This window comes from Rattus norvegicus, chromosome 10 (genome assembly GCF_021556685.1).
Source record: "Rattus norvegicus strain SHRSP/BbbUtx chromosome 10, alternate assembly SHRSP_T2T, whole genome shotgun sequence".
In the NCBI taxonomy this organism is placed as follows: Eukaryota; Metazoa; Chordata; class Mammalia; order Rodentia; family Muridae; genus Rattus; species Rattus norvegicus.
The window spans coordinates 9,741,422-9,767,971 of record NC_141543.1 but is presented as its reverse complement, the minus strand read 5'-3'; the positions used below and the strand labels follow the sequence as shown (position 1 = coordinate 9,767,971).

At 45.9% G+C, this 26,550-nt stretch overlaps 1 protein-coding gene across 2 annotated transcripts in view; it reads right to left on the bottom strand.

Moving 5' to 3' along the window:
- Nucleotides 1-26,550, bottom strand: part of Cpped1 (calcineurin-like phosphoesterase domain containing 1) — a 119,547-nt gene that overhangs the window by 28,669 nt on the left and 64,328 nt on the right. The window contains exons 3-4 of one of the 2 annotated variants that reach the window (XM_087571276.1): nt 10,502-11,103; nt 9,818-10,433 (exon numbers count right to left, since the gene is read on the bottom strand). In XM_087571276.1, the coding sequence (XP_087427402.1) occupies nt 10,368-10,433; nt 10,502-11,103 (668 nt within the window). In that variant the 3' untranslated portion in view covers nt 9,818-10,367. Of the gene's footprint in view, nt 1-9,817; nt 10,434-10,501; nt 11,104-26,550 lie in introns of those variants that run through there. The other variant, NM_001013963.1, reaches the window with a different exon arrangement.

Sequence of the window (26,550 nt, the reverse complement as noted above, 5' to 3'; positions counted from 1 at the left end):
CCATTTAACAAAAGCGATCTACAGATTCAATGCAATCCCCATCAAAATACCAATCCAATTCTTCAAAGAGTTAGACAGAACAATTTGCAAATTCATCTGGAATAGCAAAAAACCCAGGATAGCTAAAACTATCCTCAACAATAAAAGGACTTCAGGGGGAATCACTATCCCTGAACTCAAGCAGTATTACAGAGCAATAGTGATAAAAACTGCATTGTATTGGTACAGAGATAGACAGATAGACCAATGGAACAGAATTGAAGACCCAGAAATGAACCCACACACCTATGGTCACTTGATTTTTGACAAAGGAGCCAAAACCATCAAATGGAAAAAAGAGCATTTTCAGCAAATGGTGCTGGTTCAACTGGAGGTCAACATGTAGAAGAATGCAGATCGATCCATGCTTATCACCCTTTACAAAGCTTAAGTCCAAGTGGATAAAGGACCTCCACATCAAACCAGATACACTCAAACTAAAAGAAGAAAAACTAGGGAAGCATCTGGAACACATGGGCACTGGAAAAAATTTCCTGAACAAAACACCAATGGCTTATGCTCTAAGATCAAGAATCGACAAATGGGATCTCATAAAACTGCAAAGCTTCTGTAAGGCAAAGGACACTGTGGTTAGGACAAAACGGCAACCAACAGATTGGGAAAAGATGTTTACCAATCCTACAACAGATAGAGGCCTTATATCCAAAATATACAAAGAACTCAAGAAGTTAGACCGCAGGGAGACAAATAACCCTATTAAAAAATGGGGTTCAGAGCTAAACAAAGAATTCACAGCTGAGGAATGCCGAATGGCTGAGAAACACCTAAAGAAATGTTCAACATCTTTAGTCATAAGGGAAATGCAAATCAAAACAACCCTGAGATTTCACCTCATACCAGTGAGAATGGCTAAGATCAAAAACTCAGGTGACAGCAGATGCTGGCGAGGATGTGGAGAAAGAGGAACACTCCTCCATTGTTGGTGGGATTGCAGACTGGTACAACCATTCTGGAAATCAGTCTGGAGGTTCCTCAGAAAATTGGACATTGAACTGCCTGAGGATCCAGCTATACCTCTCTTGGGCATATACCCAAAAGATGCCCCAACATATAAAAAAGACACATGCTCCACTATGTTCATAGCAGCCTTATTTATAATAGCCAGAAGCTGGAAAGAACCCAGATGCCCTTCAACAGAGGAATGGATACAGAAAATGTGGTACATCTACACAATGGAATATTACTCAGCTATCAAAAACAATGACTTTATGAAATTCATAGGCAAATGGTTGGAATTGGAAAATATCATCCTGAGTGAGGTAACCCAATCACAGAAAAACACACACGGTATGCACTCATTGATAAGTGGCTATTAGCCCAAATGCTTGAATTACCCTAGATGCTTAGAACAAATGAAACTCAAGATGGATGATCAAAATGTGAATGCTTCACTCCTTCTTTAAAAGGGGAACAAGAATACCCTTGGCAGGGAATAGAGAGGCAAAGATTAAAACAGACACAGAAGGAACACCCATTCAGAGCCCGCCCCACATGTGGCCCATGCATATAGAGTCATCCAATTAGACAAGATGGATGAAGCAAAGAAGTGCAGGCTGACAGGAGCCGGATGTAGATCGCTCCCGAGAGACACAGCCAGAATACAGCAAACACAGAGGCGTATGCCAGCAGCAAACCACTGAATTGAGAATAGGACCCCCGTTGAAGGAATCAGAGAAAGAACTGGAAGAGCTTGAAGGGGCTTGAGACCCCATATGTACAACAATGCCAAGCAACCAGAGCTTCCAGGGACTAAGCCACTACCTAAAGACTATACATGGACTGACCCTGGACTCTGACCTCATAGGTAGCAATGAATATCCTAGTAAGAGCACCAGTGGAAGGGGAAGCCCTAGGTCCTGCTAAGACTGAACCCCCAGTGAACTAGATTGTTGGGGGGAGGGCAGCAAGGGGGGGAGGATGGGGAGGGGAACGCCCATAAAGAAGGGGAGGGGGGAGGGGGATGTTTGCCCGGAAACCGGGAAAGGGAATAACACTCGAAATGTATATAAGAAATACTCAAGTTAATAAAAAAAAAAGAAAGTTTAATTTGGGGCTCATGGTTCTAGAGGGTTAGTCTATGGCCATCATGGCAGGGAGCATGGCGACAGGCAGGCAGGCAGTGCTAGAAGCACTAGCTAAGTGCTCACATCTTGTGAGCCACCATGTGGTTGCTGGGAATTGAACTCAGTACCTCTGGAAGAGCAGTCAGTGCTCTAACCACTGAGCCATCTCTCCAGGCCTCAGTGGTCACAAACATGAAGCAGAGAGAGAGCTAACCAGGAAAGGTGTGGGCTTTTGAAACCTCAAAGCTCCACCCTAGTGATACACCTCCTCTAACAAGGACACACCTCTTAATCCTTCCTAAACAGTCTCACAGGGCATGGGGCGGAGAGGATCAAGCTTTCAAACATATTTGCTTAAGGAGGTCATTCTCATTGGAACCACCACAAGGACCAGGACTGCATCTGACCAAGTATGCTGTTACCTGACTTTCATCTCTGATATGCCAACACTTTAAATTTCTTTATACATTTATTTAGTGTGTCTATGAGCAAGAGTACAAATGCCATGGTGTATGTATGGAGGTCAGAGGACAACTTGGAGGATTCAATTCTCTCCTTCCACCACATGGGTCCCCAGGATTGAAACGTCATCAGGCTTGGTGATGTAAACCAATACCCTTCTCCTTGGCCCTGCAAATGCTTAGGTAAAATGAAAGACCAGCAGCCACACTCAAGCAATCCCAGCTGATTCTGTACAGTGGGACCCCAGCCTTGGCTGTGTTGCTATGACTACAGGAAGCAAAGGAGAATTTGAACTGTAGAGGAAGTTAGGGTGTTCTGCTCAAACAGGGGCCATGGGTCAAACGTCCCCAGAATGACGTCACGCTACGGTTTCATCCTCATTGTGAGGTATCAAGAGAGTAAGAACACAAGGAAGGGCCTAATTCAATGGGTTTGAGAGAGACCTGGGGCAGGATGTGGTGTCGTCATGTGACATTCTGTACTGCCTCAGGACTACAGGAAATCCTCACCAGTAAAGAAAGACTTTGGCAGGTATGGTCTCCTGATCTTGAACTTCCTAGATTTCATAACATGCACATTTATTCCTTATAAATGATAGCTTGTGTCAGCCACAGCAACAGAAACTGAACTAAGACACTCGGGGCGTCAAGATTTTACAAACCAGCATCACTGACAGCATCAGCATTCCAGAGGGTGGCAACAGCCATTTTAAAAGCAGGACCTGAGAGAGCAGACAGAATATTCTTACTTCATAAATCCCAGACTCCTCCTCTCCTGACCCAGAAGCTCCTTTCTGAGACACTACAACGCAACACGTTAAGAGTGACCAGAAGGCTGGAAAGACGGCTCAGTAGAATGAGAACCCGAGCTCAAGCCTAGAACCTACGTGAAAAAAGAAAAAAAAAAAAAAGATGAGATGTGGTGGTATGCCTGTGTGATCCAGAACTGGGAGGTGCAGACAGGCAGCGAGCTGTCCAGCCTCCAGGACAAGGAAGACGGTGTCAGATAAGGCAGATGGCACTTGAGTAGCAACACTAAGAGTTCGCATCCGGCCTCCACACGCACGTGTTATACACTCCACAAACGCCTGCGTGCACGTTTGATCCGGTTCTCTGGAGAAGGAATCTCTTCCTCTCTGTTTATTCCTCTGGCCTGAGTGCTACCAAGGAGCCCGCGCTGTCTGCTGAACGAACACAGGCTGACTTAACTTTCGGAATCGGTAGAACACATTCACACGCCAGATTCTTGATTTATAAATATTTACCATCAGGACTTGATTTTAACTTTAATTAGCCCAACTGTTAAGGATACCTCCAAAGTGAGAAATGAAACCTACCACTTCACACCAGATGTAGATCAGCAGTTGGTCTTTCATCTTTTATGGAGAAGGAGACATGGGCATCACATGACTAAAATGTGATGCTTTCCCGGGAGTGGATCAAAACATACAACTGACCACGTCTGGAAAAACGAGAGTATGACTGACTACATGCTGGAAGACAACTTAGAGAGGGAAATTCACCAGTCTGGTTCCAGAAGATCGGGGTTCTACGGATGCTTTAAAAGGGGACCCTTGTCTGTTCTTTTACAAAGTCATTGGAAAAGAAAAGACACCAAGATTAGCTTCCTAAAGACGCACTTCAGACGGAGGGCACTGCAGGCTGATCACCACTGTCTTGAGGCAAACTTCTTTATTTGGAAATCCTGACCATGGAAGTAGGCCCCCAAAGGTTCGCTACAACAGTTGTACAGTGCCCACTTTAACAAAGAGTCACACTTATTTGCTAAATTCCAAAGGAATTTTGTATCTAGTTTTGTGGCTCTCCTTCTCCTAAACTAGTGGTCCCTTTTCAGAAAACTAGGGAGCATGAAGTCCTTATCTATTCTCAAGAACCTCAGACGCAAAGTAGACGAGTTCCCCGCACACTCCAGGAGCCCAAGGCTTTGATCTAGCCTCTGCACAGTGCTCAGGGCTGACGATCCGTAGGAGACTGCAGGTTAGTCCTCAGAGCAAGTGTGACTCTACCTGGAGAGCTTTCCTGTTATCTCCTAAAGAGGGGAGCCAGGTTCTGGGTTAGGAAACACCTGTCCAGTTAATGGCCTGCTGAGAAATCTAACACAGTTCAGGGTCACAGACCAGCAAGTCCGTCCCTATGGAGCACTTGCTATGTTCAGGCATGCGCCCAGCACTTCTAGGACATGCCCTCATTTTATCTAATGCACCAACCCCGAGGTTGGGATGAGAACCTTTGTTTCACAAAGGACAACAGAAAACAGAAAGAGGTGCCACCTGGTGAAGGTCTGCCCCAGCCATGGCCTGGTGCTTACCTGCCTGTTGCACAGCCTCTCCTATTGCAACGCCCCCACAGCAGCCCCTCCCACTTCTTGTAAGTTTTTCCTTTCTTGGCTTCTACTTCCTAGCTATCCAATTCCTTACTCTGTACCTGCATTTAAGTTACTGAATTGTTTATGTCTTTCCAGTGCACATTAAAGTAAACATCAATCATAGGACATTTTAAGTGTCGCCAAGTCCTTCCCATTCCCTCTCCAATCTAGGCTGCATCACAGGCCCCAGAAGTAGTGTTGGGCTCTCCTAGGGAGATGAACTGAGAAGCAGAGGAGGCTCACTGAGGGCGGATCCCCACGGTGAGCCAGCCACATGACCACGCCAGCTCCAGGAAGCACGCTGCACACTGATATGCACACTGTCCACTCGAGGACTCACACACAAGTGTCTTTTGGAAGGGAACATGTCTTGGAGGCAGGGGCAGACCCACAGTCTTTTTTTTTTAACAGTTGGAACATGGCTAGCACCAGTTGTATACATGCTCTGCCCATTACATATTCCAGAAGTACTGCTAAATAGCTCTACAAAGATCTCAGGGAAGCCCCAAAGATTTACAGCCTAATGCTGTCCAAGGAAAAGTCTTATGAATATCTACTCTAGGCTAATGCTTCTTACATTTTTCTACTTGTGACATTGTTTTGCTTGAGAAAATTTTATACAACCTTGAAATAACGATCATAGTTAATTCATCGTAATTCTTTGTATATGTATAATTTAATAATTTATTAAAGATGAATGCAAATCTGCACACCAATGAGATGGCCTGCTTGCTTATTTTATATGAAGAATTAAACCTTAGGGCTGGAGAGATGGCTCGGCAGTGAAAAGTGCTGGGTGCTCTTTCCCTAGGACCTGGGTTCAGTTTCTAGCACCCATGTAACGGCTTACAATCACCTGTAACTCCAGTCCCAGGGCTTCGGACAGCCTTCTGGTCTCAGTGGGAACCAAACAGAGATACAGATACAGACACAGGCAAAACGCCTGTACACATAAATATGTAAAATTTTAAAAAGAGAATTAAACCTTGGTTGACTGTAGAAGACATGTCACAGAGTAGACGTTTTGACAATACAACCCTGAGACTGTCAACTCACTGAGAAGTAGTCTGAGATGAGAGAAACGCACCTAGGCCATTTCAGAATCTGCTGCAGTATCTCTCCTAACCAAAACCAAACCCATCAATGTATTTGAAAGGAAACTCAGTCAGCAACTCAAACAATAGTTTTTAAAATAGCCCATCCTGACACAACCCTACTCGGAGATACGCTAATTTGGTTCTTACATGCTAAGGGAAGAGAGTTGAAAACAATCGTCTGCGTTTACTGCAATTAAGCTATTATGTTTCTACAAGAGCAGAACACTTTAGAGGTACATTTAAGAACACCCGGCAACTCATAACATGCAGTAATCTCAAATTTGAGCAAAGACACTTAGGAAGCAGCATATGCGGGTGTCGGGTGGCATGATGGAGTATGTGACGCCAAGCGTGCACACTGAGTGTGTAGAACCAAGGCTACAAGGACACTGTGCACTGCAAACAGTACCTCTCGGTGCCAATGCTGCTAGGAACACCGAGTTCTGATGGGTTTGATCCTGAGTTAATTTTCACCACCGTGTGTTTTGTTTTCCTGTCTCCTACCCCATATTGCAGTGTGACCCCAGATGTGGGCACGTCTCGGTTTAAGAAGCAGTGCTCTGGGATGTGTGTCTCCTATCCAGAACTCTGCTGACCATTATGGCAGCATGGGCGTCCCAGCAACACAGCAGCTAGGGAGGTGAGATCAGACCAGGTTCTGTCCCTCTTAACCAGTGAGTCTTTTTATCAAAGGGGTTGACACTGTGTGACAGGCTCAGGGTTGGACTTCCATTAGTGAATACGGCCAGGACCCACTTCCTGGTGGCATCGAGTCAGGGTAGACGGCTTTAGTACAATCACCGTTAGACCAGAGGCCTAAGGTTCCCTGGACGCTTGACCTCTACCTTCTTTAAATGTTGAAACCCTAAGGCCACACAGCTGAGGGCTAGGAGCTCGCCCTTCCTTTCTGTTTCTTTGTTAAAAAGCACACAAATGCTAGAGATGAAACTAATTCTGTGAAATTACTCATTAACTTTTGCAAGAAAGATCAACTTGCTGGAATTTTTTATAATTGCCAAATGTGCCCGGGGCTCTTTAATACACCATCCTTAAGCTCTGTGTGGAGAATGAGAGGAAGGGAAAGGTATCGAGACATCGAGGGGAAACACGGGCACTCGCAGACTTCCGCTTTTTTCTTCTTTTCAAGATTGAATGCTTAAACTGCCATCCGAATTAACTGGGTCACATATTAACCTTCTGCTGAGAGAGGCCTGAGGGACGAGCCGACCTCCAACTTCCACCCAGATTTCATTATCTATGATCTGCCTTTGCAGCTCCAACTAGGTATCAGGTGAATTAAGGGAAACCGATTTCCACAGCCCTTGGATGTGATGGAATTGATTCTCCCCAGGCAGAGCAAAAGAAGGCTGGACAAGCGGCGCTGCCTGGCACTTGCGCCTGCCCTGCCCTGGTATCTGTTTATTTCTCCCAGTCTCTGACAATGTTTTTGTTCCATACAAAGAAGCTCCCCACCCCCGTCATTGACTTCAAAAGTAGAAACAGGAAGCATCTGTTTCCAGGGAAACCTGAGGTTGGAAGCTCCTCGTTTTGTGGATCACGGAGCGCATTCCTACACAAATGGTGGTCTATTGTACGGTGTCAGCCTTCCTCCTCATTTACCTCATCCCATTTACGAAAATTAGTGCAACAATGGGGGATGATTGTTGATGCTCATTATTAAATCATTTATTCATCCCACACAATGATTCAGAATTATTCATTAAACTTCCTGGAAGGAAGCAAGGTTTTATCTCCACGGTAGCTTGGGGAGGGATGTATTCTTTAAAAGGATATTTTATAACAACACAATTATCGTAATTAAAAGCTACCCTGATCATCTGATGAGCTCCTGACATATTTTTTGAGCGCTGGCATTTTAGCACAAGGAGAAAAATGAGACTGAAACAGTATTAGGAAATAATATTGCTGTGGGGCCAAAAGCTAGAGGCAGCATTAAATAAAATACCACTTGCCACCGTCACCCCAGCTTTATCAAGGTCTTTAAGTTAAATTTCACAAAATATCACTGAATGTCTGACTTTCCAAAATGCGTTCAAGTTCTACTGCGGTGGCCTCAGCCACTGTCATTCACATTCTGGTGTGGTCAGTGACAGCCCTGCCCTGCTCGGGACACACAAGCACACGGTCCTGCCATCCACACCTCCCAACCAAACAGCAGGTTGGCCACCCCTGAACTGCAACTTCAGATGTTGCCTATGTTTGTTTTGTCTGACAGCCTGGCTTAGCAAGGCTGACAGTAGGAGGGGCTTCGGTCTCTCTAGTGTTCCCTGAGGAAGTAGATTTAGGTGAGGCTCTGAAGAGTGCAAAGAAGACTTATCGCCTTCTACCAGCAGGCGGTACCTAGGGGCAAAGGCGGGCTGGGGAGGAACAGACTGTGAGTGACCTACAAGACAGGTGGAAGAATGCGGGAGGGAAGACAAAGGCCATGGCACCCCAAGATGCCGAGGGCACAGGATGTGGGACAGACAGACAGTCGGAGCTGGAGTCTTCTCAGTATGTGCTTATCCCAGAGTGTGTCCTGGACACCGCTGAGCTTTATCTGCTGGCCATCGAGGGCTGGACGTTAGTTAAAGACTTTCCTTCTCGCCTGCACTCCGTCCACACCACAGAGGCCTGGCTGTGAGCTTGAGCCCAGAGCCAGACCTAAAGGCAGGGCAGAAAGTCTCTACCTTCAAGGAGCTGACAGTCTAGTGAGAGTCTCGGACATGCCAACACTTACAGATCCAACTGACAGGCGCTGGATCAAGAAAACATGGGCCAGGAACTGGAGGGCGAAAGAGCTTTATATCAAAGATGAGAACTGAGTCAGTCTCACAGCCAGAGCAAAAGGAAAGGACTTCTGGGAAGGGTAAGTCAAAGGGATGGACTGTGTGCTGGGGTAGGAGGGTGACAGACGGCCTGGCTGGGTCCAATATGAAGGAGGCAGGAAAAAGGCCCCAAATGAGCACAGTCCCGCCAAGCAACTGGACCCAGAGCCTGCAGGATGCCAGGGTCTAAAACCATCAAGAATGGAAAATACCACCAAGGTGAACTCCCAATCTGCTTCATGCTTACAAACCAATTTTGGATGGATAGTTTTTGTCTACTCAAAGGCAAAACCTGTAGACATCAACCTTCACAGGACGGGGCCATGGGATTCACCTCAGAAGCACACACAGTCCTGTGCTGACAAGAAACCTGGTTCCAGAGCCTGCCACAGCCGCTGTGTGGCCCAGGCCCAGCCTCTGTGCTCTGGGTGGGTTTACCACACTTCCTCCACGGACGCCGCGCTGTTAACACTGTGCATCTCTCAGCACCTGGGCGTTCTCACAAATGGCATTCCGCCTGTCCTGGGATGGGCAGCCCAGACCTTGTGCCACTGGAGAACGCTGACAGAATGAAGGACACACAGTAGTTAGGAACTGCGTTTACGTCACTTGTGTGCATCTACATGCAGTGGAAGGAGTGGACGTACTGTGATGTAAAAGTTTCCACAGTGGAGCGGACAGCATCCTGACATGAGCTCTGCTTCCTTGGCATCAGAAATGCTTTCCACACTAATTCAAGCATGGCCTCAGATATCAAAGGCCTTCAATAAAAGTTTCCCAGCCCTATCTCCACGGAACAGTTGGAGAGAGTCTCTTACCACACAAGCTTTTTGTAAAATATCTCATAAGGGCTTATTGGGTTTCACAGCAGACCATGAGTGAAAGACCAGAGGTTGTTGGGTTTTTTTTTTTTTTTTTTTTTGGTCTAACAAATTTTGGCTCTTGAGTGAGACCACTTCCAACTTCAACCCTTGCTCCTTCCTGCAGTAACTAAAACAAATAAGCCAAGGAACAGCTTAACAGAGGCAGTCAGGGACAGGACACACAGCAGCTGTCATGGCTGCAGACCACTAATCACTGAGGTGAGTCACCTAGGACACTCCATTTCCCTAAGGAGGGCCCTAGTAGGGGAACTAAGGAGGAGAGAGGTGACATGGGCTAGTATCAGAGAGTGGCCCTCATAAGCTAAGGCTGACCTCGGGCGTCTTCATTTTGCCACTGTGTGCTTGTGACCACATACATGATGAGCTGCAAGTCTACAGGACAGAGATCCTATGCATACACCTCCCTGTCCTAATTCAGGAAGGAAGCATAATGTGCCCCAGTATGGGTAAACACAGGAGGGTTTCAGGACCAATCTGAAGTTGAAGTCTCACCCCAAGGTTTCCTGTATGATACACGAGGACTATGGTTCTTAAGGCTTCTGTCTTTGAGTCAGTTCATGCTTCCCACGGAAATAAGGAAAGATGTCATTAGCTCCTCTCATCTCCCAAGGTACATGTAACCACGTTCTGGGCCCTTCTGTTAGGACCCCTGACCTCCAAGACCCCCGTCCTCAGCTGTGGGCATCTACCAGGGGTTAGGCAGGTCAGGGGTCGTCCTAAACACTTCCTAGGATCACTGCTCTTAACCATCTGTAGACACTGAGGCAGGAAGGAACTGGCCGCTCACCCACAGCCATACCACTAGTGAGTGGGCTCAGAACCAGTCCTATCCAAGCCTTGTCCCCTCTTCGCTTCGCCAGGAGGCCGAAGGAGGCTGACACACAGATACCCCAGGCACTACCTGCTCTGGTGAACTTGTCGGCCAGTTCCTGTCGCACGGTCTTGGTGAGGTTGAAGTAGTCGTCATCCTCATCAATACTCTTCAGGAACAGCGGGATGTGCTGAAAGACAATGGCATGCTGGCACTGCTGCTGCTCTGCGATGCTCAGCTGTTGGTCTAGCCAGTGGTCCTGGGCCTGCTTCAGTGCAGGGCACTTGGAGGCATCGTACAAGAACTGGGAGTTGAGCACCAGGAACAGGGCACCCCCGACCCAGAAGCTGAAGTAGTCATCTCCCCATGTCTGGCAGAACTCCTCCACAGTCTCGGCTGTGGGGGCATTGCCCAAGTCATGGTTGCCGCTGACCAGCACCAGTGGGATGTCCTGGTCGACGACCTTCAGTACTCGCTGCAGGTCCCTGGTCTGTTCTTTCCGCCAGCGAGTTCCTACAACAAGAAGGGAATGTGAGAGGGCTGTAGGCCATTTACCTATCTACTACAAGAAACCAAGACAGAACGATTGAGGATGTTATCACGGAAATGTCAAACAGATGAAGCACGGACCTATCTATTCCTCAGAGTCGAACACTTCCTGCTCAGTCCTGCAGCCTGAGAAGTCCACTGCTGCCCCTGTGCACCTGGCCATCCCTGGGTTATGTCTGTGTGGACCTGGTTTTGAACGAGGGCTGCACACAGGCATCTATGTGGCCTCTCGGAACCCATCAGTACCTTCAGAGAAGAAAATCCCTGCATCTAGTGATCAATGTGCCAAGCCTCTTGGCACAGGAAGAGGCAGTCTGTATCTCTTTCGTGGTTCCACGAGGTGCACAGAGGCTCAGCGTCTTAGTGCCCAGCAGCACGTCCTCCCTCCCACTCCGGCGTGTGGGACTCAGAATGGAAATGATTATTTGGATAGAGTTGGAAAAATGTGTGGGCAACCAGCACCCTCCTCCTTTTCCAGATTGCTGGCTTCTGCACTTCCTGTAATAATGTATTACAGCTTTAATAAGTAGATTTTGAAATGACCAATTCAATTCCACATCTGCTCTTCACAGCCTCTCTGTGCAAATTTATTCAACAAATATTTATTAAGCATCGACTATGTGTGAACCATCAATTTAGTGACAGGAATAAGTATAAATCCCTTCCTCTAAACTTGGGAGTTGGACCATGTGTTAGGTAAATTACCAACATGCGCCCCACCTGCCTTAAATGTCATGAGGACCTACAGAGGACAGCAGGATGGAGGTGTAACTCCAGGGCCAGGAATGGCACAAGGATGATGGAAAGGAGCAGCCATCGTCCCGGGATAGATAAGATGGGACCCACAGCAAAGGGATTGAAGCTGGAACTTTACATAGTTGTAAGGGCAGATCTGAGTGTCCCTGACAAATGATGGGTAACCTGAGGTGATGCTGCTGTGCCCATTACCCAGAGTTGGTATTATACATGAATCAAAATGTCTGTATGTCACCAAAACTGCACACTTATATATCAATTAGAAATACACCTTAGAAAATGCAAGAAAAGCCCTCAGGAAGCAACTGATCTACGAATGGCAGAGATGCAGAGAAGGAGGAATTCAGACACAAAGCAGCAAGCATGGTGTGGGAGCCAGAAGGACTAAGGCAGCACAGGGGGCACAGGGCATTAGTGTGTAAAGGGGCTCCCTCTCTCACTGCTCAGGGGGTCCCAGGCGAGCTCCTCATCCCTGATTCTGTGCTTCATGCTGCCTTAGAGGCTACTCTTTTCTCCTGGCCTGATGATGCTTACCGGATCTGAGGGGCTCACTTAAGTGGCCACTGTGATGGTAGGCCTGTCTGTCTCTCTTCCTTTCCCTGCTTTCACTCCATTCACTGTTAGCTGCACTGTAACTGCGTAAGGTCAGAGTCTCGGTGTGTTACTGAAATGAATTCTGCATGTGTGCCCCCAATGAAATACATAAAAGAAACAGCTCTCCTGAGAAGATCCTGTCTTAGTCAGTGTTCGATTGCTGTGATGAGGCACAGTGACCACAGCAACTCTTATAGAGGAAAGCAATTGACTGGGGCTGGCTTACAGTTCAGAGGTTCAGTCCATTATCGTCATGGTGGTAGGCAGACACACATGGTGCTGGAGAGACATGGCCACACCTCGTAATACTTCTATTCCCCAGTGAGCTAGGAGCCTATGGAGGCCATTCTTAACGAAACCATCACAGAGGCTTAACACACTTTGGGTGAAAAATAAGGCACAAAAAGTAGAATCTCACATAAAAATGTTAAAGACTTCTAGATACATCCATGTACGATGGATAAAATGTCTCTAAAGATTCAAGGAGTCTGAATCTGAGAAACAGGTTCAAGGGGGCTGGGAAAGTTTATCTAAAATTTCTCCTTCTCTCTCCTTGTCTTCCAGAAATCACAGGGGAGGGTAAGGGAGAGGAGAAGCAGGATGTGGGACTAAAAGTGGGGGAAGGAAGAAAATAGGGAACACGGAAGTGTGGAATGGGAGAGAGCAAGAGAGGAGAAAGCTGAGGAGAAGGAGGAGAGAAAGCAACAGAATGGGATGGGGGAGGAAAGGGAAGAGGAAGAGGGGGAGAGAGAAAGTGAGAGAACAGGGAGAGAAAGGGATGGAGAGAAAGAGAGAGAGGGAGACATAGACAGAGCCAGAGAGAAACAAAGAGAGATCTTTTTGTCTGAAGAACCCAGGACTTAGTACCCAAAGGCAGCTGCATTCCAGCCTGTTGATCTTCAGTGGCACTCTCCTGGGGAGGTTGGAGGACCCACACAGCACAGCTGAGGTCTCAGACCATGTGCATAGCTAACTGGACTCAGCCTGAGACACAGCAGGTATAGCCTAGCACAACATCCAGGAGGCAGCTCTGGTAATGGTGCTGGGACTTCCCTTAAGTCAGCCTCTGCTTCACGGCTCATCTGGGTTAACTAGTCCTGGATCTAGGTTTGCAGCTACCATGTACTGATGTGGCCTCTTCAGCTGAACCCAGACAATGTTGGTGACCCCCAAGTCTCTGTTGACTGTTTATGTGGCTGATGGGCTAGCTCATACCTTGAACATGGAGCACTGCTACACAGGCAGACCACTATTCTCCTTGTGAGACTTCTGCTGCACTGCCAGCCAGTCCTGGCTGTTCCTCCTCCTGTCTCCTTCAGGGAGAATGGCCACCCTAGAGTCCCTACAAGCCAGGCACTGTTCCGAGACTGGCAGATGAGGCAGCTCAGCCTGAGGGGCTGAGCCCATGGCAGGGGCTGTCCTGGTCATGAACAGAGGTTCTAGGTCTCAGGTGAGGGAGGGGCTCAGTAGACCTGAGCCATGGACTTGAACTTTATGTCACTGTGATACACAGGGCATGTCCATTGGTCTTTATATTTATTTGTATTTTTTCCTGGGAAACATTAAAGTACTTTCATTTTCTATATTGAAAATAATTTTTCTTACAATATATTCTGATCAGTTTTTACTCCCTCATCTACTCCAGGATACACCCCCCACCCCACCCCATAAACTCCCTGCCTTCTTTCTCTATTAAAAAACAAAACCAAAAACAAACCAGGCGAATAAAAAGACCAAACAAACCAGAATGAAAAAAAAAAAAAGGCCTAAGAAACATGAAACATCTCCCCCCCGCAAAAAAACCCCACAAAATCAGAAACCATAACACAACAAGCAGAGTAGTAAGATTAAAAACAAAACAAAAAAGTCATACAAAGTGACCTGAGGCAAAATGTATACAAAAATACCATTGTGATGGCCATCCTTGGTTATAAACTTGACTACATCTGGAACTAACTGAATTCCCCACACGGAGGGCACACCAGTAAGGGATTTTTTGCTGAACCTGAAGTAGGAAGGTCCACTTCTAATATGGACCTTGAGGCAGGAAGCCACACCTTGAATGTGGGCCACACTTGGCTGGAAGTCTACATAAGAGCACAGAAGTAGGAAGCTACCTCTTTGCCTGCTTGCCCTCATCTTGCTAGCAAGACCATCCCTTTACTGGCATTAGAGCCTAGTTCTTCAGGACTCCAGCGTCTCCTGAAGACCAACCGAGACGCCCAGCCTCATGGACTGAGCAACTACAAGATTGTTGGACTTTCCATTCACAGCCATTGTTGGACTAGCTGGACTGCAGCCTGTAAGTCATTCTAATGAATCCCATGTATGTATGTATGTGTGTGTATATAAATACATACACATATATAAACACACATACACACACATATGTGTGTACATATTGAAAAAGATTCATTCTATAAGTTGTTAGTCCAGAGAACCCTGACTAATACAACCACTTTGTTTTATGTTGGCCATCCACTGCTAGCACGGGCTCACCTTTATGTGTGGGTTATCTCAATGAGACTCCACTGGAGAGAACTAATTTTTCTTCTGCAAGTGTCTATCAGTTGGAGATAACTTCCCACCATGATGATGATAGACTAAACCTCTGAAACTGTAAGCCACCCCCAACTAAATGTTTTCCTTATTAAGAATTACCATGGTTATGGTGTCTCTTCACAGCAATGGAAAAGTTAACTAAGACGATAGCCTAAGGTGTTTGGGGGCTTCCATGGGACTCCTTTGACCAACAACTCAATTAGTTGTAATTCATTCCGAGAATTAGAGATTTCATTTGGTGGCAAAATGTCTAGTTGGCACACTGTCTCCCATGTTTTGATGAATCCACTTAGATTCCTTTCACATACGTATCTATTTTTAAGACACTTCTACACTTTCCATGACCCCTTAACGGCCCTTAGCTTTGGCTGCCACTCTTTTCCCTCCCTTGGTCTCTTCTCCATTTCACCCTTCCGTTCAGCTACTCCCCTCTCTCTCTATGTATTCTGCTTCTCCTTCCCTGGGAGATCCTCCCGACTCACAGCTCTTACTGTATACACAACCCTGTGATTGCTCAGAGACTGGTGTGCCTACTGAAGGCTGACAGGACAATACAAACCATCATTTCTTTTTGGATTTGGGTTACCTCACTTAGGATGATTTTTTTTTTAGCTCCAGCCATTTGCCTGTAAATTTTACAACCTCATTTTTTAAACAGATGAGTAAGATTCCATCGTGTCACTGCCCCCACTGTCATGACGCATTTGCCAGCTGATGGACAACTAGGTGGTCTCCAGTTACGGCTACTATGAACAAGCGAGCCGGTGTCTCCACAGCAGGACTGGAGTGGTGTGGGTGCATGCTCAGGAGTGGTACAGCTGGATCTGAGGATAGATTAACGTCTCCCTGAGGAACCCTTCCTCGATGGCTTGAGCCATCGCTTGTGTTACTCATCAAGCCATTCTGACAGGTGTAACACGGACTCTCGAGTCATTTTGATCTGCATGATGACTAAGGATGAACAATTCCTCAGATGATTCTCAGCCATTTGATTCTCCTCTTTTGAGAACTCTCTGTTTAGTTAGTTCTGTATTCCATTAAAAAAATTGGATTGTCTTCTTGATGTCCAGATTTTTTTAGTATCTATCTATCTATCTATCTATCTATCTATCTATCTATCTATCTATCTATCTATCTATCTATCAGATATCAACCTTCTATTGGATACATAACTGGTAAAGATCTTTTCCCACTCCATAGCCTGCCACTTTGCTGGCATGACAGTGTCCTTTGTTAGAGAGAGGCTTTTCAGTTTACAGAGTCCCATATATTGTTGGTCTGAGAGCCTGTTCTATCAGTGTCCTGGTCAGATGGTTTTCTCCTGTGTCAATGAGTTTAAGACTACGCATTGGGACTTTCTTTGAGACCGCCAGCTTCCAAATAATGACACAGAAACTCATATTTATTGATGAATGCTTAGGTCTTATAGCTCAGGTGTGTGGCTCCTAACTTATTAACCAGTTTAGTCTAATAATCTAGGTTCTGCCACATAGCTTGTCAGTCACCTCTCCTTTAGTCCCAGCCTGTTTCTTCCTCCATGTCTCTCTGGTACTTGCCTCTTTCCCACAGTTCCTATCTCTGTTGGAAGTCCCAAAGATTCTCCTCTCCTTTGCTCTAGGCCATCAGGTTTATTTAAATCAATCAGGAGGTGAGAGAGGGAGCATTTACAAAATATGGCGTAGCCATGTGAATGCAATGCTAAAGTCTGGTCTGCACTCAACTCTCTGCCTGAACAGAAATCAGCATTTGAATATTACAACCTTTACACAGCACACAGTATTATTATCCCAACAAGACTATTCTCTGCTTTCTCTGATATTGTATTCAGGATATCTGGTTTTATGTTGAGGCCCCTGGTCCATTTACAGTTGAGCTTTGTGCATAGTGACAGGTATGAATCTATAAGCATTCTTCTACATGGAGATATCCAGTTTGGTCAGCACAATTTGTTCAAGATGCTCTTTTTTCCAGTGTGTGTTTCTGGCTTCTCTGTCAAAAATTAGGTGTTCATAGCTGTGTGGACTTATGTCTGTGTCTTCAATTCAATTCCATTGACCATGCTGTTTTTATTACTATAGCTCTGTAGTATAACTTAAACTCAGGGATGGTGAGACTCCAGCAGTTTTTTTATTATTCAGAATTGTTTTAGCTATCCTGGGTCTTTCTGTGTTTCCACACGAGGTCAAAAATCATCATAGAATTCTATATAGAATTGTGTTGGAGTTTTAATGGGAATTGTCTTGAATCTATAAATTGCTTTTGATCGATGGTCATTTTTACTATATTTAACCCTAGCAAGGGAGATCTTTGCAACTTCTGATATCTTCTTCAACGTTCCAAATCTTTACCATATAAATCTTTCATTTGTTTGGCTAGAATTATGCCAAGATATGTGTGTGTGTGTGTGTGTGTGTGTGTGTGTGTGTGTGTGTGTATGTGGAAAGTAGTATTTTCCTGATTTCTTTCTCAGTCATTTGTGTATAGAAAAACTATTGATTTTGGAGTGTAAATTTTGTATCCTGCTACTTTGCTGAACATATTTTTTATCAGCTGTAGATGGAGTGGGGGTTTTTAGGTTTTTATATATAAAATCATACCATCTGCAAATAGATACTTTACCTTCTTCTTTCCCTATTTGAGTCCCCGTTATTTGGCTGTTTTATTGCTCCAGCTAAGACGTCGAGGATTACAGTGACTCGGTGTTGGGGGAGAGCACACTTCCCATTCTCGATGCTCAGGTGCATTTGTCATGCCTTTAAATGCATTTACCTCTGCAGACACAGGGAATGCTGGGTGTGAGTTAACAGCCACACAGGGCAGTTAAGGAACACTCCAAAAGAAAGGCTGAATCAGGACTCTGAACAGACCTGGGAGTGGAATGCGGTTATCGGGTGTGTGCTCTGAGGACATCACAAATGTCTCCCAATAACCCATCAAGAATAATGAGGGCCACGTCCCTGAGCCTCGTCAGTCACAGTCAGAGCTTGTTGAGCTTTTCTGTACACCTTGCCTTTCCTCAGATGTTGGAGGAAGAGCCAGTGAGATGAATCCTTCTGAGCCTTGAGCTCCCCCACATGTGAGAATGAGGTGAAGACCTAGGCAGCTTGGGCACAGCCAGGAGTCACACCATGGAAACCACAGTCTGGTACTGACATGTCTTGCAAAAGCACTACTTGCCTTCCTTTCTCACCAACCCAAATCTGAGTCCTTCCTTTTTTAACAGCAATAGTCACTGTACATGAGAATCCACAACCCACTTCCGAAAGCATGAAGACATTCCAATGTACCATATACAGTGCTTAGCTGAGTTAGAAATAAAGGAGTAAATTATAGATCGCTAAAGTCCGCTTGAGTGAAGCTGTTTTCACTGTGTTTAACAAGTCCTCACTGTGTGTTCTGGGATCTCTTTTTGGGTCAGGACATCAGTAACACCTTAGCATCAACACAGCTCGTGGCAAGTCTCAACACAGCCTTCTAAAACAGTCCTGCTGTAGAAGCAAATGCTAGACGACAAAGCCGGAGCCAAACACTACTAGCAACGAACAGGACGAATGGAGACTGGCCATGGGCGTGGATTTCCTGTGCTTTGCTCTGCACTTCACCTAAGGAATAAACATATAAGGAAAGGGTAGAGTGGGGTGGGTAAGAAGAAAAAACTGGAAAATGACTAAAAAAAATGTTACTTGGAAGAGAATTAGGAGTTGTCTTCAAGGCAGACGTGAGGTGCTGGTTGTGAGCAGCCACGGAGGCCAGAAGAGGGCTCTGGAGTAACGAATGGTTGTGAGCTACCATGTGGATACTGGGACTGAACCTAGGACCTCTGCAAGTGCGATAACTGCTCTGTTGTTTTTTGTTTCTTTTCGGTTTGGTTTTGGGTTTTTGAGGTAGAATCCTTCTATTGTGTCCTAGCAGAACTGAAACTTGCTATGTAGAACAGGCTAGCCTTGAACTCTCAGAGCTCCTCCTGCCTCTGTGCTGGGATTAAAGACATGTGCCACCCAGCTAGCAATGATGCTCTTATTCACAGTGACAGGCCCTGAGCAATTTCTCCAGTCCTTACTGTTTCTCAGAAATGAAATAGAATACAACTAGAAGGGGCTGAGACATATTTAGGTGGTAGCCATGTGTGGTCCAATGAGCTAGCCTTCTTGAACCTACTGCAGTTGAAAACTGAGACTAAATAGAGCTTAAAGTATATCCTAAGAACCTCTGGTCAAAGAATGTCCATCCAGCGTGAGGTTAGACCTCACACTTCTGTCTTACTAGGAACAAATACGGTGATTCAAGGAGCTCTCTTGAGGTTACCACAGTATTCACAGTGAAACCTATTTGAGATGTTTCCCACTCACCAGAATTGTTTGGTTTTTCGGATGTGAATGCTCTGCTTATGGGTCAGGCTGTGGCGTCTGGGGTAGCGGTAGGATACCTGCCACAGACCATACAGCTGCTCTTTACTACTCTAAGGGCAGAGCCTTGGTTTTGCTTTTAGGACAGTGTGCTGCTCCTCTTTCCCTCCGCCATCGTGTGCACTATGCCTTGACTTGGCCTCTTGCCGTGTCGTCTCATAAGACTTTCAGAATCAAGCGATTCCTGGCCAAGAAAGAAAAGCAAAACCATTCTATTCCTCAGTGGAGTTGGATGAAAACTGGTAAGAAAACCAGGTAGAACTCTAAGAGAAGATACTAGAGAAGAACGAAGCTGGGTCTGCAAGGAGTCACACCATGGTTTATAACGAATTGTGATCGACCATCAGTCCTACCAGATAGGTTTCAATATTTTTAACCTGGACACTTGCTCATGTCTAAACTAGGGTGTTTGTCCAGTAATAACATTTAGACCTTTTTTTAAAATTTTTTTTTAAAGAATTGTAACCAAAGCTGGTCTTGAATGTACCACTAAGTACAAAGGGATTTTGATAGAACATGCAGTTTTTGAGTAATACATTCTTGTCATGTGAAGGAAACTCACACAAAAAAATGACTATTAAGCAAAAAATAAAACTTTCACTACAAAAAAAGGAAAGAAAAAAGAAAAACAGAAATAAAGAAAGAAATGGGCATCTATTTATCAATCATCTGTCTATCTATCTATCTATCTATCTATCTATCTATCTATCTATCTATCTATCATCTTTTTCTTTATATTGGGTAAACCATTTTTTTATTAAAACTTTTTCCAAATATTTTGTTTTTCCCACTCCCTCAACTCCTCCCAGAACCTCGGCCACCTCCCTATTTACCCAACTTTGTTCTTTCTCTGAAACAAACAAAACCAAACAACAACAAAGCAAGAAACCCACGTAAAACGCCACCCACAAAGATGGGAATCAAAATAAACAAAGGACCAAAAAAGAAGGAAACCAAGAAAATGAGATGAAGGCCTACGTACACCCCAGAGTACAAGTCACGTTGGCCGGTGGCTGCCCCGGAGTATGGTAGGTGTAACCGATGAGACTCCGTTGGAAAAAGCTTATTTTTTCCTGCCCAAAAGGTATCTTGGTACAGACAGCTTCTTGGGTAGGGATGGGAGCCCACATCCACTTCCTCCTCTCAGTAAGGTGACTCTTTGTGGCTTGAACCCGTGCAGCACTGTGTCTGGAAGGCAGTCACCATGCCCTCCTGTTCTTACAATCTTTTTGCTTCCTCTTCTGCAAAACACTACAAAAGTAGCCACTGCAGTTCATAGGCTAGGAGAGAAGAGAACTGTTTATTAGGGAGGGAGCTTGAGTTTTCCAAGGGAAAAGGATTTGAGATGGATGGAGTTATGGGTGCAGATCCCTGAGCACGGTTTCCCTTCCCTGGGGGAGGGCTCTTGGTCAGGACATCGCACTTAGGACTGAGTGCTCTGCAGACTGCAGTCTCTGCACACTGTCTGGTTGAGGGTCTCTACATCAGTTTCCATCTATTGTAGGAAAAACCTTCTAGACAGAGGACGGGCGAGGCATCAACCTCAGTTTTAGCACAGTATGGTCCCCGAAGGTCCTTGCTAGAAAGTACTTCTGGGGACTGGTGGCTGACACAAAGGAACGGAGATGGGCTAGAAAAGAAGGCTAAGTGGCTGGTGGAAAATGATATTTCTTTTTAAATATTGGCACAGAAAACAAAAGAAAAGTTGACAAATTGAATGCCATGAAGATTTTAAGCTTTTGGATATCAAAAAGCTATCAACAGAGGGGGAAAAAGTCAACCACGGAATGGGAGAAAATATTTGTAATGGGAGAAAATATTTTTAAATTGTAATATTTGGTAGGGGAAATATTAGAATATATATAAACTAAAGTCAAAGAGCAAAAGACATAAAGAGGCATTTCTCCAAAAGAGATATAAGATTTCCAAGCAGTACACGGAAAGATGCCTAGCTAGCCATTGGAGAAATGCAGCCCATTATAATAATAAATTATAATTTTTATATAATAATAACGTGAGATATCTCCTCACACCCATGAGGGCGACAGCGCCAAGACAGAAGGACAGTGATATTGGCGAGGCAGAGAGACTGGGGATCGTGGACACTGCCCGTGGAAATGTGGGGTGGTATGGCTGACAGGGTGGCCAGAATGGCTCCTCACGTTAAAACAGATGGTGACATGACTCAGGAATTACTCTCTTTATAGCTGTGCACTCAAGAGAAATGAAAACAGGGTCTGAAGAGCTATTTGCACATTTGTATTTGCAATAGCACAAATTGTTATGCTCAAAATAGTTAAAACATGTAACATAAACATAAAATGACATGCATGTGTGTGTGTATGTGTGTGTGTGTGTGTGTGTGTGTGTGTGTGAGAGAGAGAGAGAGAGAGAGAGAGAGAGAGAGAGAGGGAGAGAGAGAGAGAGAGAGTCTTGACAGGAAGGACGCTCTGGTATGCTATAACATGGCTGAACTTCTACGACATTATGCTGAAGTGAGCTGGTCAGAAAAGGCAGATGTTGCATAACTGTACTTACATGAAGCACAGAGTGGTCAGACAGAGACAGAAACTACAAAAGTAGCCACTGCAGTCTGCAGGCAGGGAGAGAATAGAGCTGTTTACTAAAGAGAGCGAGCTTCAGTTTTCCAAGGGAAAAGGAATTATGAGATGGATGGAGTTATGGGTGCACAGCAGCGTGGGTGGGGTTGGCACCAGTGAACTGTGCACACGACACCTTCGAGTGGGAGGTTGATAGTGGTGGGTGCAAGAGCTCAGAGTTCAGGCGTGGTGAGACCGGATACAGCCACGGTTCTCACCAGACTCCAGTGCTGACCTCTCTATACCACTGCCCTTTGGGCTAGCACTCCAGGAGGGAGCAGCTGAGGTCCCTGGACTCAAGGAATGTGAGCTTCATTTTGAGGGGAACAAGACCCTCTGAGCTTTGGGTTTCTAGTTAGGTCCTAACACTCCATTTTGGGAATGTGGGGATGAATGAGACCTCAGGACATGCTCAGCTTCGTCATCTCTCCAGTGAGAAGGCAGGTCTGATGTCACCTGAGTGCTCCTTGGTATTTCCCTTATGTGCAGGGAGCTTGGCTCCAGTGTTACTGCCCTGAGCCAGGAAGGGAAAGTAAAGCACAGGGATAGCTAACACTCCAGAAACGGGAACTTCTGGCCCAAGTCCTAAGAGGTGGGGATGGGTCCTACAATGTTCCTTCTTCTGTGTAGGCTGGACACAGAACAGTCAGGCCGGGTGCCAACCACACAGTAAAAATCACAGCTTGACTTTAAAGGTTTCCTAAGGGAACACTAGGAAATATTAACCCAAACTTTCCGTAAGAGACCAGAAAGATGCCAGCCTGAAGCTGCACACACACAAGAGCCCACAGCACAGCCTGTTCACTGTGACGTTAGCTGAGACCTCAACGTCAAACAGTGGTGTGTCTTAAAGCAGCGGTAAGAACAAAGGAAGTCTGCACCAAGCCAAACCAACATACTCAAGTTCTACCCGATAGCTTTGGGGAATGTGACCTTGGGCAGGGCCAGGACAAACTGCAAATGGCAGGAATTAATAGATATGACACAATTTCATTGAAAATAAATCATGGAGGTTATCAAGATATAAAATACCTAGGAAAAAAAACCGAACAAAGCTGTCAGGGCTGATTATGCATGGGGTGGCAGAGGGGACAGGAACACGGCAGTCTCGCTGTCTACTCACCACACCCCGGATGTCGCATAAGCATAAATTACTTTTATAATAAGAAAAATAATCAAGACACCTAAAAGCTAGCAAAAGTGCTGAAATTAGCTCTTGTTAGGTAAACACGTATAAATAAAATTTTAACAGGAACAGAGACAAAGTAAATGCCAAGGCCAACGGCACGCAGTTCTCGTTCTTGCTTCTCAGGGAAGCAGAGATGGGAGAGGCAGAAATGACAGGAAGGCGCTTCAGAAACATAAAGCGACACAATGCAACACCACGAGTAACGTCAGTTCGAAATGCGCAACAAGACTGCTCGGAGCAAACTGTGCTCTCTTGACAACGGTATTTCCACGAATAGCACTCTGTTGTAGGCCAGATGACTTCCGAGGTCAACACATGGGGCTGAAGATTGGCTCAGTTGTACAGCAGAGCTGCACTCAGCCCTGGCTCCAGCCAGCACCAGGCATCTGAAGGGAAGGTGGTGAGGAGGAAGGTGGTCACCTTGCTTTTGAATATTTGGCTTAGTAGTCCTGTCCTGCAGAAGAAGACTGTTACTCTGTTTTACTATTACTCATTGTCATCCCCTAAGAGCCTAAAAGCATACTTGGCCTCTGCTAACCCTCTGTGGTGCGTTATGGCTGACTTCCCTCTGTGAATCAAGTTTCATCTGCCTTAGCCTCCATTGGTACTCTTGCTGCTTGACTGTGTGGTGCTGTAAGGTGGACTGAGTTCTGCTGATCCATTTGCCATGTGATAGGTGCTCTGGTTGAGCTGTTTCTTCCTTTTAGCTGTTGGAAACAGTATTGCTGTAAATACACTAACACTTTCTCTATGGATGCCTCATTTCTCTGGAGCACACACCTAGGAGGCTGAACTATGAGGTCTCACTAACTGCCTGCTTCCTTGTTTAAGGAACCAACTGATGGCTTTACAAAGTCCCTCCTACGTCCTTCTGATCCACGAGGCTCCCAGTGAGTGACTCAAGATTCCTAGGAGCTCTTGTTCTTACTCAGCTTCAGACTGCAGTCATCCCAGAGTAGTGCTTCTCGCCCTGCTCACGATGTGCTGACCCCGACCGTCAAATTATCTTTGTTGTTATTTCATATTGTAATTTTGCAATGGTTATGAATCATAATGTAAATATCTGATGTTCAATTTCCAGTACCAAAGATCTCCTAGCTTTTCGGGGAAGCTAGGCTGAGCTAAGCTACCCTCCAGTTGTCAGGCTAGTGACAACGGAAATCAAGTACTCACAAACCTCTGGGCTGTGAAGGAAGGCTTGCTTCGTTGTGGGGACAGCGAGGGCTGCAACATGCTCCAGCTCCCAGTACTGCGTCAGGTCCACAAGGCCTCTTGCCTGGTGTTCTGCACAGTGTCTCACCACTCGTGAATCTCCCTACCCCCACGAGCGCTCTTCCACCCTGAAGCAGTTGTGACTTTGAAACCTCAACTCTATCACTAGCCCGGAGAACAAAATAGGAATGGTGGGTCCACTGTGTGGCGGGCCAGGTGAGGTACCCTGGCCTGGGGGAGACCTCCGCTGCATTGCCTGAGCCGCTGTGGCCTGAGGTTTGCACATGGCTGACACAGTCCAGCAGAGCGCTATGCTCCTGGTTTGGAACAGCAAGGATCGCTCCCATGCAGAGGCTGAAGGAGACACAGACTTTAGAGTAAACCCCAACAGACAACTGCACCTGCACCGCCTCCAGGGCCCCCAGGGCTGGGTAATGGGGCAGCAGCACAGAGACCGCAAGGCCAAGGGAGCTAGGCTGCCTCTGTTCCCCTGGCTATGTAGGCATCTGCTAGTGTTTGAGGGAGCAGTGGCAGGGGGCTGGCAGAGGTGACTCTGTTTCTCAGCCAGGAGGTGAGGCTGGGTCAGGGTTGCTGCACTAAACGGTGTAGGAAGTAACAGGAGGAAAGGAGACCCCCTGAGTATGTGGAGGCATCATGCTCTTTGAAGAAACTCAGAAGAAAACAGAATGATGGTCAAGTCTTGCCTGAATCGGAGCCTCACACGTTTCAACGTTTCACCCTTGTCCACTCTAGAGCTAACCGTGGGCTGCTCTAAGTATGAACACACACGGGGTACTTGGCACACTAGCACTCTCAGCGTGTAAAGCCTCCCGCTGCTTTCCCCAACACAGGATAGATCTATTTCCTCCACACAGTATGACATTAGCTTGGCATATGTGTGCCTGTATTCATATTAACTACACACATGGTAAACGAAGGTATCCCATGTACATACATATGATGTTACAATGATGAAGTTGTGTGTGGGAAACCCTGGCAATGAACTCTGGGCTTCCTGAGGAGTCTAAGTACCACATTTGTGGTTTGCTGAGAACAGGGGCGTTATTCCATTTCCAAGAACACAGGTATTCATGCTGCAGCCAGTTTCTTTCTTCCTCAGATAAGGGCTGATTTTCTGAAGGGAAAATCATTACTGTGCTTTACTAAGTGTACCCCAGCCAGAGGTACATGCATACACCACACAAAGGTAGTGCTTACACCTACCAAGCATAGAACATCACAATCATAACATGTTGTCTTCCCTCTAAGGGTAAAAGAGTAAGGAAGCTGCTAAAACTGACTGCAGACTATAATTCTCTCACAGAAAAGACAGAACAAGAAGCAAGTAGCCAGCTCTTGTGATGGCCTGCAGACAGGACAAAATCCCACTAGGAAACTGCCATTTAACAGTTCTAGGGGCTGGGGATACAAAGGTCAGCAAACTGCTTGCCCTGGAGTCCCAGGACCCAAGCCTGATCACCGAACCCACATAAGAAAGGTCAACATTCTGGCTTGTGCTTGTAATCCCAGCACTAGGGAGGGGGAGGCAGGAACACCCCCAGGACCCCCTGGTGACCCAGTCTATTGTATTTGGAGAGCTCCAGGACAACTTGAGAAGACTCTGAAAGCCTGGCTTCTGAGAACAACACATGAGTTTGTCCTCTAGGACACGCACACACACGTACAACTATATACACATGTGCCTATACACATGTATATGTGAGCACATGTACACACATATATATGAAAGTCATCCATTTCCTAGACCTTCACAGTATCTTCTCTTCCCTGTGATGGAGGTTGTTTAAATAATTCATTGCAGACAGGTTTCAGGCAGGTTAAGAATCCATTTACCATTTCCATAACAAGAACAAGCAAACTAATGTTCTCTGTAGCAAACGGACAAGACAGGATGTCGCTTAGTCAAAGAAAACAAGACCTTTATAATCCCTGCTCCCTGGAGGCACGAGGACTCGGGAGAACTGATCATGATATGCTCAACTACTGCTAGAAACCATTTTAATTAAATATCAGGACAACCTCAATAAGCAGAGGAACATAATTCAGGGGGGCAGGGGGCAGTATTTCTACT